Here is a 12672-nt window from a genome sequence, read left to right as displayed (position 1 = left end):
CCGACTACCGTCGAGGATCGCAGGAAAAAATGCGCCCCCTTCTCGCATCCCATTCCCAGAGCCACTAAGTCTGCAGAGATCACCCTCGTACCGGGAAAGCGAAGCTCCGCAGTCCCCAAGATACACCCACCCCGGAATTCAGCCTAGTCCTTCCCCACCTCCACCCCAGGGGAAAGAAGGGAACAGAAATTTCTGGTAAGGCAGGAAGCCTCGGGCAGGAATAACGGCGATAGCGTTGGAGATCCAAGCTTTAAAGTGCAAGCGAGTCTGGTCTCGGCCACAGATCACGATATCTCGCGAGAGTTCTCCACCCCCGCCCCCACTTCCTCGCCTTCTCCGCAGGGGCTCACGTGACAGCGTGGGGGGATGGGGGGGCGGTCTCGCTGCGGCGGTCACATGATCGGCAAAGCTGTCCACCGGGGTCTCCTTGAGCTGCGGTTGCCGGAGCGTCAGGGGTTTCTTTCGCTAGCTGGGACGTCGGTTTCCCCGCTCCACCCCTAACCTTCCCCCCAACACTTTCCTTCCTCCCTCGTTTCTTCATCCACCACTTCCCTTCTACCCTCCTGCCATCGCCCCCCTCCTCGGCGGTTAGCAGGTCGGGGTGCCTCTCACCACCACTGCCACCGTCATTGTCGTCGTCGCCACCAACCGCCGCCCGGCTTATTCCCCGAGCGCGTCCCGCGCCCCAGTCCGCTCTTGGCCAGCTCGGCGCGCGCCCCCCACCCCCACCCCAGGTCCGTCAGTCCGTCCGTCAGTCCCTCCTTCCTGCGCCCATGGCTGGACCCGGCGGCGCCCGGACGCCCCAGCGGCTGCTCCTACTGCTTCTGGGTAAGATGGAGGCGGCGGGGAGGGGCACGGGCCTCAGCGAGAGAGAGGACCAGCGCAGGTCGGGGGTGGGGGGAGCGGTATAGAGATGGAGGCCCCTGCGCCGGGCCTGTCTTCTCTCTCCGGCCTGAAGGCCGGCATTGGCCTTGGCAGAGTCTGCGGGAGCAGGGGATTGGGGTGCGACTTCGGCAACAAGAAGGTTGTGGGGGGTGGGGGGGGTCACCAAGGAAAAGGCCTTAAAGCGTAGACGGATATTCTGTGACTCTGGAGCCCCCGCAACGGCGATCGATACCAGGCCTCGGAAGCCTGAGGAAAGGGGTCCAGACTGGAGCTTCAGGGTTGGCCTCTGCAAACCACCCATGAAGAACGTTTTAAGTTAAGGGTTTAAACTAATGCGAAACTTTTTTTTAAGTTCTTGGCTCGTATTTTGTCTATGGATTGGTCACTGGTTTTAAGGGAGTTGAATTTGCTGACTTGGTAAACCGGACCAAGAGAAAATGAAAACGTGTGGGCCTGTGCCTACAGACTGTAAGAAGTTCAGATCTTGCCTGAGAAATCAACCTTGCTTGTTGTGACTCAAGTTAGTGCTGTGGCTTTCCCCAGGGAGAGGCCCTGGAAGTGATTCCCAGGGCTTCTTGGAGTTGGCCCTTTGATTTCGCAACACCACCTCCTCCCCTTCCTTTTCTTCTGTTCTTAAAATTCGAATGAATTCAAATTAATCTTGGGTTGGGAGCTTTTGAGATTTCGTACCTAGCCTTGAGATACATGGGTTCTAAAAATCAAAATTAGGAGTCCTATATTATAACCTGCGTGGTGTGCTCTTTTGCTTCTCTGCTAGAGGCAGCTTCCCATAATGGTTGCCGTCATGAGATCCTGGTTTCTAATCTTCTGACACTACCTGTCCTTTGGTCAAGTCACTTAAGTCTTTTTGATCCCGAGTTCCTTACGCTGTAAAATTGGGACAGTACTTTTCACTGCTTGCTTCTGTGAACTGGAGAAAAAGCACTATATAAAAAAATTGTTGTCTTATTGACTTAGATGTGACAGCTTCAAACAATATGTGCAAGTTATGAATCTTTAGAACTTGTTGGGAAACACTAAGGAGTAGAGAATGGAATCAGGTAATAATATTTATAACCTAATTACATCAGGAATACATATAAAACATGTTTTAAACAAAAGAGACCCAGTGCATACACAAACACCTGTTAACCTACCTATATGGTGGTCCTTTTTTTCTGCTTTGATATTACTTTTAAGTTCTCAGATGTAAGAATAAATCAGTAATTAAAATGTGGTTTTTTTTGCAATGTGGAATGTATGTATATGTGTGCATATGTTAACACATAAGAAATATATCTTAAACCATCTCCTATTTGGATCAAAAATTACCACCTAGTATACACATGTTAAATCTGTTGCCTGTTGAGTAAAATAACTTAATTCTGAATCTTAGAGCTACAAAGATGATGACCTTGTTCCAGTAGTAAACTTGAAACCTTTGCATGTGACTGGTGAACCTTGCCATCATGTGTAATTAGTTACAAGTGGAGTTGTTTGAACAAGTCAGCTATTTTGTCGTATTACAAATACAGAACCTGCTGTATTTTATTAGAAATGCTTACAAGCATTATAACTCATTCTTCCTATTATTTCTTTTCAAAACTAGAAGAAGATGGGAGAAAACCTTTTCTTGCTCATGAAGTAATGACTTATTGCCTTGGCTGAATTCAGAAGTAAGATCATGAGTTCAGTGCCTTAATACCCATGCAGCCTCTTGAAAGGTTGAGTACTAGATTAGAGTACAGATCCCCAAGTATCTGGTTTTCCAGGTATTTATAAAACTTTTATCTGGTCTATCTAGAAACAGGATAACATATTTCCAAATATAGACCATAAATTAATATATTGATAATATAGGTTGAATTGCTTCATTACAGTAGGAAGGCTGACAAAATCTTATTTTCACACTCCATTTTAAAAATTAATTTATTTTTAAAAAATCAAATGAATTTTATTTAAATGAAATGTAGCCTAGCAAAAGCAAAGCTTATTTAAGTTACATTAAAAGGAAAAAAATTATATTCCTCCCCTGACTACAGTAATCACTTCTAATCTAAGACCATTCTTTGAATAAACTAAACCAATTGACCCTTTCTTAAATGAAAGAGAAGGCCTACTCTTATCATAGGTTTACCATACCTTCTTTGGTTTTTCATAGTTTTTGCATTTTTCCTTTTGTGCATTTGTTTATTATGCATTCACTGCTTGCATTGCATTCTACCTGGTACTTGGATAAGCTTAACAATTATATAAGCATTTATTTTCAATTGGAAGACTTTGGCCAATTCAAATAATTTTCTTAAGAATTTTCTTGTTCTTTCTTTTAAAGAATGTTCTTTTAAAATGATTGGATTTTTTCCCCCTCCTTGAGGTATTATAGCAAATTCTTTTTTTTTTTTTTTAACCCTTAACTTCTATGTATTGGCTCCTAGGTGGAAGAGTGGTAAGGGTGGGCAGTGGGGGTCAAGTGACTTGCCCAGGGTCACACAGCTGGGAAGTGTCTGAGGCCAGATTTGAACCTAGGACCTCCTGTCTCTAGGCCTGGCTCTCAATCCACTGAGCTACCCAGCTGCCCCCTCCCCTCCTTGAGGGAAATCAAATGGGCTAGGCCTTCTTACTAGGGTACATTTTTATTTAAACTTAAATCAAAAGGCAGGAAGAGTTGAATCAATTTTTCTATTAAAAATACAATCTTAGACGTTTGAGCTGAAGTGCATATGATCTTCAGAATTGTGTACATGTGGATTTTGTTTTTATACTGTATACACAAAGGGAATATTTTTGTGAAGGTTAGAAGCACATTTACCACTAACAATAGATTTATTTAAATATTTTTTCAGACTTGTTCTTCCTCAAATACATTCACAAAACAAGCAATTACATAATTTTGGATATTTTACTTATTTGCAATGTGTGGTTTTGGGAAAGCCACCCAAAAAACAAAATAGGCAATTGCAGCTAGTTCAGCATTTTTAAAATTGAAGTATTAGGTTAACTTAATGTCTTAATTTCTCTTCCTGTTGATTCATAGACTGGGAAGAGATTCCTTTTCCTGCCTTTTGGTTTCTAAACAGTTTCTTAGTTTATCATAAAAGACACTTAACAGGAAAAGGAGTGAGTGGTCATGAGTGATTATATCCTGAGAGGAAAAGATCCAGCAGCCCTAGGAAAAAATAACAAGCTCATAGAAAGGCCTAGGTTGAATTGGGTAAATGTTTCAAGGAGGATTCCTGAAGAGACATGTATACAGTTGGGAAGAAATACCTATACCAAAATTATGGATTCATTATGGTTCAGAGGAGGAAAGTAACTTTTCTAAATCTAATAAAGCTATTAAATTTTGTTAGAGAAATATTACCAGGGGACAGGTGGTTGGCTCGGTGGATTGAGAGTCAGGCCTAGAGATGGGAGGTCCTAGGGTCAAATCTGGCCTCAGACACTTCCTAGCTGTGTAACCCTGGACAAGTCCCTTAACCCCCATTGCCTAGCCCTTACCACTCTTCTGCCTTGGAACCAACACTTAGTATTGATTCTAAGACCAGGGTTTTAAAAAAGAAGTATATTACCAGTGGCAGGTAGGTAGCACAACAGAGTGCCAGGCCTTGAGTCAAAAGGAGCTGGTTTCAAATTTGGACTCCGACGCTTCTTAGCAATGTGACCTTGGGCAAATCCTAATCTCATTGCACTTTTCTGTCTTAAAATCAATAGTAAGCCAAAAGGTAAGAGTTAAAAAAAAGTGGAAGTATTTTTCATTTTGTTACTTAAGTGATATCTTTAAAACTGCCTTGGGCCGGAGGGGAGTGGGGAGGAACAGCTGAGTAGCTCAGTGGATTGAGAGCCAGGCCTAGAGACACGGGAGGTCCTAGGTTCAAATCCGGCCTCAGACACTTCCTAGCTGTGTGACCCTGGACAAGTCACTTGACCCCCATTGCCTAACCTTTACCACTCTTCTGCCTTGGAGCCAATACACAGTTTTGACTCCCAAGACGGAAGGTAAGGGTTAAAAAAAAATAAAAATAAAACTGCCTTAGCAAGCTTTCTGAAATAATTTGGAATGTTTTATTTTATTTTATTTTATTATATTTTTATATTTTTATTTTGAATATTTTCCTATAGTTACATGAATTTGGGAGATTTTATTGTAGGAAAAAAGATTTGTATCACTTAAGTTAAGCATAAATGCTTGTACAAAGTATTTGCAATATTTCTTCCTTTTTTTTTTAAGCCCATACCTTCTGTCTTAAAATCAATACTGTGTTTTAGCTCCCAGGCAGAAGAGCAGTAAGGGCTAGGCAATGGGGATTAAGTGACTTTCGCAGGGTCACACAGCTGGGAAGTGTCTGAGGTCGGATTTGAACCCAGGACCTCCTGTCTCAATCCTGTCTCAATTCACTGAGCTACCCAGCTGCCCCAACGTATTTGCAATATTGACAAGAAATATACATAGTCTGATGTGACTTACTTGTAAATTTATTTTTTAGAAAGGTTATATGTACATAGTTAATAGATGTGATAACCTTTCTCAAATTTGTGAGGTTAAATGGGTATCCACAAGCATTCTAACGTTTAGATATCCCAGAGTTTGGGAATTGAGTGTTTCAGGAGCTGTAAAGGGTGAGATAGAGCTCATCTTAATCCCCACCTCTCATCTTACAGTTGAGAAAACATATTTGTAGAAGTTAAGTGATTTATCTAAGGTCACACTGGAAGGGTACTTTTAGAACATTGACCAATACCCAGGACTTCTGCTTCTCTTGTTCTTTATTGATTTTTATACCAACATTTCTGCCAGGTAACTTTTTTCCATCTCTCCTGGTTTCAGGCATTCTAATTGTGATTGTATTCTAAACAAGAAGTTCTTGATTCTAATCAAATTATAGGAAGAACAGTCCATCCTAGTTTAAATAAAGAGGATTAAGTATTATTGCACAATGGGACTTTTGCAATCATAGACAACTAGATAGGAAATCCTTCCATTTGGGACTGTTCTAGAATGACCTTTTTAAGTATTCCTTCTCTGATGTTTTAAGTCAATTTGGTAGTAATTGATGCGGGGGGGAAAGTCTGAGTGATTTCAATGGTTATTTCATCTTGGGACTAAAATTTAGTATTTGGAGGTTCTGGAAGGAAATGGGCTATCTTGAACTTATATCCAGTTTTAAGAGAACATATATCTAGCCTACAAAACAAGGAATGTTGAAGGCATGTTCTGGTATTGTCTCGATATAGTATCTCAATATCCCCTGCCTATTACAACAGTATGTATTAAGTACTCGGTTGACTTTTCTCTGCATTTAGAGGATCTCTCAAAGCCACTGTCACTCAGAGCCTGCTTTAAGTTTAGGTACTATTCTGCTAAGATTGGTTACAGTAATTTTAGGGGGAGAAGGAAATAACTATGCATTTATATAATGCCTACTATGTGCCAGACCACTGTTAAATGCTTGTATACAAATATTTCATTTGATTCTCATAGCAAGCTTGGCAAGTAGGTGCTGTTATTATTCTCATTTTACAATTTAGGAAACTAAGGTAAACTGGTTAAGTGACTTTGCTCATGATTACACAACTAGTAAGCATCTTGGGCTGGATTTTAACTCATGGCTCCACCAACTGTCTCCATATTCTAGAACCCAGAGGGACCTGAAAAGTAATCCTATCTCCCAGCTCATAGCATTGTTAGAGCTGTGGTTCTAGAAAAATCAGACTTTCAAAGAGGCATTAGCACTCAAGCTTAGTTCTTGGATCATTTAATTTAGGAACAACCAACCCATCTGAACCCTTGAGATCACTATTTAAACACCATTATTATAGTATATGTATTGTGGGACAAGGACCACCTCATTCTGAAACAAAGAAGTCAGTATCTTGTTCACCGGACTGGGAAATGTAGATGGCAGAAATATATTTAAATTCCAGCTTCACTCCCTTTTAAAGACTGAAATTAGAACTCTTTGACTGATCAAAAGGTAGAGCAGCAATCTAGAGAATTCTCATGCATTTTGGCTCCAGGCCACTGTTGAACTTGAGTAAATAAAGCTTATCAAGCATTTATTAAGCACCTCCTGCATGCCAAGTACTCTACTAGGTGCTGGTGATACAAAAACCAGAGTGAAAAAGTTGCTGCTATCAGAAAGACCTCAGAATTTATCTCTGGGTAACTACGTGAAGGAAAGAATGCATTTCTGTGCTTACCAAACAGTTGGGATATAAAGAAAAGCAGAGATAGTTTCTGTTCTCAAGAATTTCAATTCTAAATGGGGAAGACAACAAACTTAGGTTTCAGCTTCACTACAGATGGAAAACAGCCATAGCTCTGTGGATCTTGAATGTCATTTCTAATCATAAAATCATTATTTCTGATATTGAATCTTTCGACAGTTTCAAGGTCTTTATTGAGAATTTTCTGAATCTTCAGTAGATGTTAACTGCAGCATCTGTGCTTTGGGCATGGGGCTGGGTACTGGGAGGCTGCCACTTTCAGGGCTCTTGGCTACAGCTGGTGGGACCCTTCCTTCAGTGAAACTTGTAACAAATCACTTGGTTAATTACTCTTGATGAATTATTACTCTTGATAACTGAGCATTGTCTAGATAAACTATTTTTTTTTTCATTTTTGAATACAACCATGGTCTGTAGTGTAGGATATGTGATTTCTACAACAGTCCTTTTCTGAAGCCTCTTGGATGTCTCTATCCTGGTGATTTGAGGAGGGGATGTGGTGTGGAATTTGACTTGGTACATCTGGTTTTCACCACAGCCAGGGGGGCTTGGGTTGTACAGAGAAGTGTTTTCAAAAGAGAGATAAGGTAATTTTGAAGAGAAGTTCAATGGGAAGGGCAATCGTCCGAAAAGGCTTCATTTAGAAGGTGGCTTTAGAACTCTATTAAACTAGAGAATCCAAAAAGTTGAGGGGAGTGGTTGGGAAGTACAATGCAGGACCAGCAGAGAAAACTTAGAAAGGGAAGAGAGCTTCCTGGTTGGTAGTCCAGCAAAGGAGACAAAAGGAATGGTTAGAAAGCTAGAAGGAGAAACAAGAGAGCAGTATCATGAAAATCCCTGAAAAGGAGAGGAGTAGCATGGAGGTAGATAAAGTTTTCTGTGTCAGATGCTATAGAGAAGTCGATAAGGATGAGGATTGAGAAAGGCCATTAGGTTTATCAGTTGAAATCATTAATGAAATGGCTTAGGGGGCAGATTGAAATGATGATGAGGTCAAAAGACTGGAAGGGTTTTTAGAGATGCTTAAGAATGAAATGAAGAAGATCCAACAGGAAGAAAAATGGAAATTTTTAAAAAAGATTGATTTCGATGCACATGAAACTTACCAGGAACAGAAGATAACCAGAAGAGGTGTATTTAAACCTCTAAAAAATAGTTTGAGGAAAAAAATAAAACTAAAAAATAGTTTGTTAAACCTCAAAATGAGCTGAGATGTTTAAAAATGGGATAACTTACACAGAAAGAAGTTGTTTCTGTTCTTTCTTTAAAAGAGAATGAACTTTACCCTAGAAATGACAACAAAGAAACTTGTAACAGATCACTTGGTTAATTACTCTTGATGAATTATTACTCTTGATAACTGAGCATTGCCTAGATAAACTTTTTTTTTTTCACTTTTGAAAGAACTGGCAGATGTGATTTTGCAACATTCAGTGATGTTTGGATCATGGAAAATAGGAGCCAACATGAGATTAGAGAAAGGCAAATATTGTTTCTGTTTTCAAAAAAGGGAAGAATACATACCTTACAAACTGTGGACCAATGAGCTAGACTTCAGTTAAGAGGAATTTCATTCAAAAAGTGGTTGATTGGTGGGGGGCAGCTGGGTAGCTCAGTGGAGTGAGAGTCAGGCCTAGAGACAGGAGGTCCTAGGTTCAAAACCCAGCCTCAGCCACTTCCCAGCTGTGTGACCCTGGGCAAGTCACTTGACCCCCATTGCCCACCCTTACCAATCTTCCACCTATGAGACAATACATAGAAGTACAAGGGTTTAAAAAAAAAAAGTGGTTGATTGTAGCTACCTGAAAGAGAAGCAGTAATTACAAAAAGGGAGCATGGCTTCCTCAAGAACAAGTCACACTTGCCAATGTAGAGACCCCATTTCTGTTTTTGACAAGATTACTGAAACTAATAGATATAGGGATTGTTGTGGGTATAGTTTATATGTGGATTTTAGTAGAACTTTCTTTAAAATGTTTTATTTTATTTTTTTTTCTCAATTGCATTTTTCTCAATTTCTCAATTGCATTTTAACATTTTAAAAAATAATTTGAGTTCCAAATTTTCTCCCTACCTCTCTTCCTCCTTCCTTGAGAAGGCTAGCACTTCAATATAGATTATATACATGTGAAATCATGCAGAACATTTTCTACATTAGCAATGCTGCAAAAGAGAAAAATAGACCAAAAGAAAAAGAAAAAGGAAGGAAGTTAAAAAGCATGTTTCAATCTACATTCAGATTTCAAGAGTTCTTTCTCTAGAGGTGGATAGCATTTTTCCTTTGAAATTGCCTTGGATCACTGCATTGCTCAGAATAGCAAAGTCATTCATAGTTGATTACCATGCCATGTTACTGTTGATTTTAATAAAACTTTTGATAAGATAATGTGCACTGTTGTGGAGAGGACATGGGTTATATAATCATATATAGATTAAAAATTGATTGGTATTCTTTTTAAGTCCTTTCAGTACTTTCTGACTCTCTGTGACCCCATTTGGGGTTTTCTTGGCAAAGACACTGAAGTGGTTTGCCATTTCCTTCTCCAGCTCATTTTACAGATGAGGAACTGAGGCAAACAGGGTAAAGTGGCTTGCCCAGAGGCTCACAGCTAGTAAGTGCCTGAGTCCAGATTTGAATTTAGGAAGATGAGTCTTCCTGATTTCAAAGCCCAATGCTCTGTCCCAGTGGGCCACCTCTTTGCCCATATGATTGGCATTCTAGACTTAGAATAATGGTAAATTATTCACTGTTATCATGGCAGGAGGTCTCCCCAGGATCTGGGATTGGGAAGAAAGTACAGTTTAACCATTTTATTAATGATTGGGAGAAAGGCTGTGTGTGATGCTCATCAAATTTTTTGAAACTACAAAAGCTGGAGGGATGGCTAACAGACTTGATGACAGAATAAGCACCTGGGGCTTAATCTAACAAATGAAAGATGAAATTCACTAGGGATAAATGTCAAGTCGTGTAAGTTAGTAGTTATTTAAAATCAAGTCCACCAATAAAAGATGAGAGAGGTGTGGGTTGGCAGCAGTTCTGAAAAGAATTTGATGTTTTAGTGAACTACAGGCTTAATATGAGCCAGCAAGGGTGATTTTGCAATCTTGGGCTACAGTAAGAGGGACATAACTTCCAAGAATGGGGAGGAGATAATTTTATTGTACTGAGCCCTTGTCTGACCTCATCTGGAGTACTATGTTCAGTTCTCAATATCATAATTTTTTTAAAAGATTGATAAATTAGTGTCCAAAGGGAGGGCAGCTAGCATGGTGAAAGGCCTGACTGAGTTTATAACATGAGGATCAGTAGAAAGAACTGGACCTATATTTGAGAAAACTTGGGAGGGACATTATAGCTGTGTTATAGTATCTAAAAATCCCTCCTGCACTTTATTCCTTTTTTTTTTTTTTTAATTCCAGTATTTCAAGGGCTGTCAAGTAAGGGAGGGATTAAACCGGTTTTATTTGCCCCAGAGGCAGAACTCAGATTATAGGTAAAAGAACCTAGAGGGTATCTTTCATGTATGGATTGTATCAGGTGACTGCTAACATTTCTTCCAGGTCTTAAATTCTGATTGTCTGGGGGAAAAAAAACTCTCAGGTTTGAAATGAATTGTTTTCAAAAAGGTAGTTTTTATTTGAGTTCTTGATTTTTTCCCCCCATTGTCAACAGGACTCATACATGTTGCATCTTCAATATTTGTGGTGAAAAATGGCACTGAATCTGCCTGCATAATGGCTAACTTCTCTGCTGTCTTTTTTATGAATTATACCACTAAAAGTGGTCCTGGGGTAAGTAATGACTCAAGAAACATTGAATTTTATCTTGTGTTTTTAACCTTCACTAGAGCCAGGTTTTACTTTTAATTCTCTCTACTTGTTTTGCCATCTCTTATTGATGCTATGACCATTCTTACTCCTAAATCAATTTTTCTTTGACTAAAATGAAAGTGTGCTCGAATGTGAAATATTTAAAAAAAATTTTTTTTCCCTTGCCCTGGGAAGAGTTTAATTGGGATGTAGCTCTCTATTTGAAAGTGGCTCTTCTTTAGGCTGATGGTTTGATGAGTGTCTGCTCTGCACTTTCTGGGTATTCTCATTTCAGTGAGAAAAGTAGGTTGTAAAAAAAATAATAAATCAGCAGCTGATCTACTACATTTTAAATCTTATTCACTGTTCTCTAAGTATCAGTAATTGAAAATGATACAGATTGTTATTGGCAGGTAACATTGGGATTTTTTCATGTTTTTACTTATTCTAATGTCATACTAATGACATTCCTTTTAATATATCAAGGCCTATGGTTTAAAACTTGTGATAATTAACCATTTTATATCATGTTTTTTTTTTTTTTTTTTGCTACATGTTTAATTTTGAATATTTTTGACTTGGGAGTCTTTCAGAGAGAGGTACTTTGGCCAACAAAGAGCCAGCCTTAGAAATCAGAGAAACCTGGGTTCAAGTCCCCCCACTCTGGCCTATCCTACCCCTGTGTGTTGGGCAAGGGCTGGATCTACATTGGTGTAGAAGACAGTTCCCTTAGGAGTGAACTCTTCCCAACAAATCACAGGTACAGATGATACCTGTGTATCTACTTAAACTTTATTTTAAACAAAGTTTCAATGTAATTGTCTTTTTGTAGAATACAACTTTTAGTCTTCCACAAAATGCAGCAGTATTGGACAGCAGCAGTTGTGGTAAAGAGAATGCTTCGAATCCCGTCCTAGAAATTGGTTTTGGAAAAGGACATATTTTGTCTATGAATTTCACCAGGACTACTCAAAGTTACCAAGTTCAGCTCTTAAGTTTCTCTTATAACTTGTCAGATGCAACTTTCTTCCCTAATGCAAGTAAAGCATCCAAAGGTAAAAATAAATATATTTGACTGGCTAATGGAGAAAATTTTGGGAGGGAACTGTTAGGAAAATTTTCAGCATTTTTATGTATATGTATGCATTTTTTTTTGTCATTATACAGACCTGAGTGTGAAATCCAAAACTGATATTCAGGCAGACATAGATAAAAAGTACAGATGTATGAGCGGTAACCAGATAACTATGAGTAATGTGATAATTACCCTTAGTGATGTCACGATTCAGGCATACCTTTCAAATAATAATTTCAGCAAGGAAGGTAAGTGCTTTTAATTACTCAAACTACTGGTATCATTTATCTATTTGCAATGACAAAACATTACTATGGCTATATTGCCCTATGTCTGGGTAAAATAATTAATGGATAAGCATCCGTATTGTCAGAGAATAAGTTGGCAGACTGCTCTGTTTAAGGAGACCACCCTTTTCTTTCAGCTAAATTGGCCATTCAAATTGGGGTTGGTGCATGTTGATTAAAAGAGGTAAAATGCTGAGGAATTTGCATCATCTTCTTAGTTTCTATTTGGGCCATTCTAAATTTGTTTCTTGGGTAACATTTTGTACCTCTTGTTCCAAGCTGTTAATTTCCTTCCCAGTTCTTTCATAGCTCTGAGAGAGAGAGAGAGAGAGAGAGAGAGAGAGAGAGAGAGAGAGAGAGAGAGAGAGAGAGAGAGAGAGAGAGAGA

At 39.3% G+C, this 12672-nt stretch overlaps 1 protein-coding gene across 1 annotated transcript in view; it reads left to right on the top strand.

Annotated features, from left to right (window-relative positions):
- Positions 1 to 381: 381 nt before the first annotated feature.
- LAMP1 (lysosomal associated membrane protein 1) overlaps positions 382 to 12672 on the top strand; it is a 28558-nt gene continuing 16267 nt past the window's right edge. Inside the window, exons 1-4 of the mRNA XM_044670510.1 lie at positions 382 to 828; positions 10787 to 10905; positions 11756 to 11978; positions 12091 to 12246. Coding sequence (XP_044526445.1) covers positions 774 to 828; positions 10787 to 10905; positions 11756 to 11978; positions 12091 to 12246 — 553 coding nt within the window. The 5' untranslated portion in view covers positions 382 to 773. The remainder of the gene's footprint in view (positions 829 to 10786; positions 10906 to 11755; positions 11979 to 12090; positions 12247 to 12672) is intronic.

This window comes from Gracilinanus agilis, chromosome 3, assembly GCF_016433145.1.
Source record: "Gracilinanus agilis isolate LMUSP501 chromosome 3, AgileGrace, whole genome shotgun sequence".
In the NCBI taxonomy this organism is placed as follows: domain Eukaryota; kingdom Metazoa; phylum Chordata; class Mammalia; order Didelphimorphia; family Didelphidae; genus Gracilinanus; species Gracilinanus agilis.
Note: the sequence above shows the minus strand (reverse complement) of the source record. Positions and strands in the feature narration are given on the sequence as shown.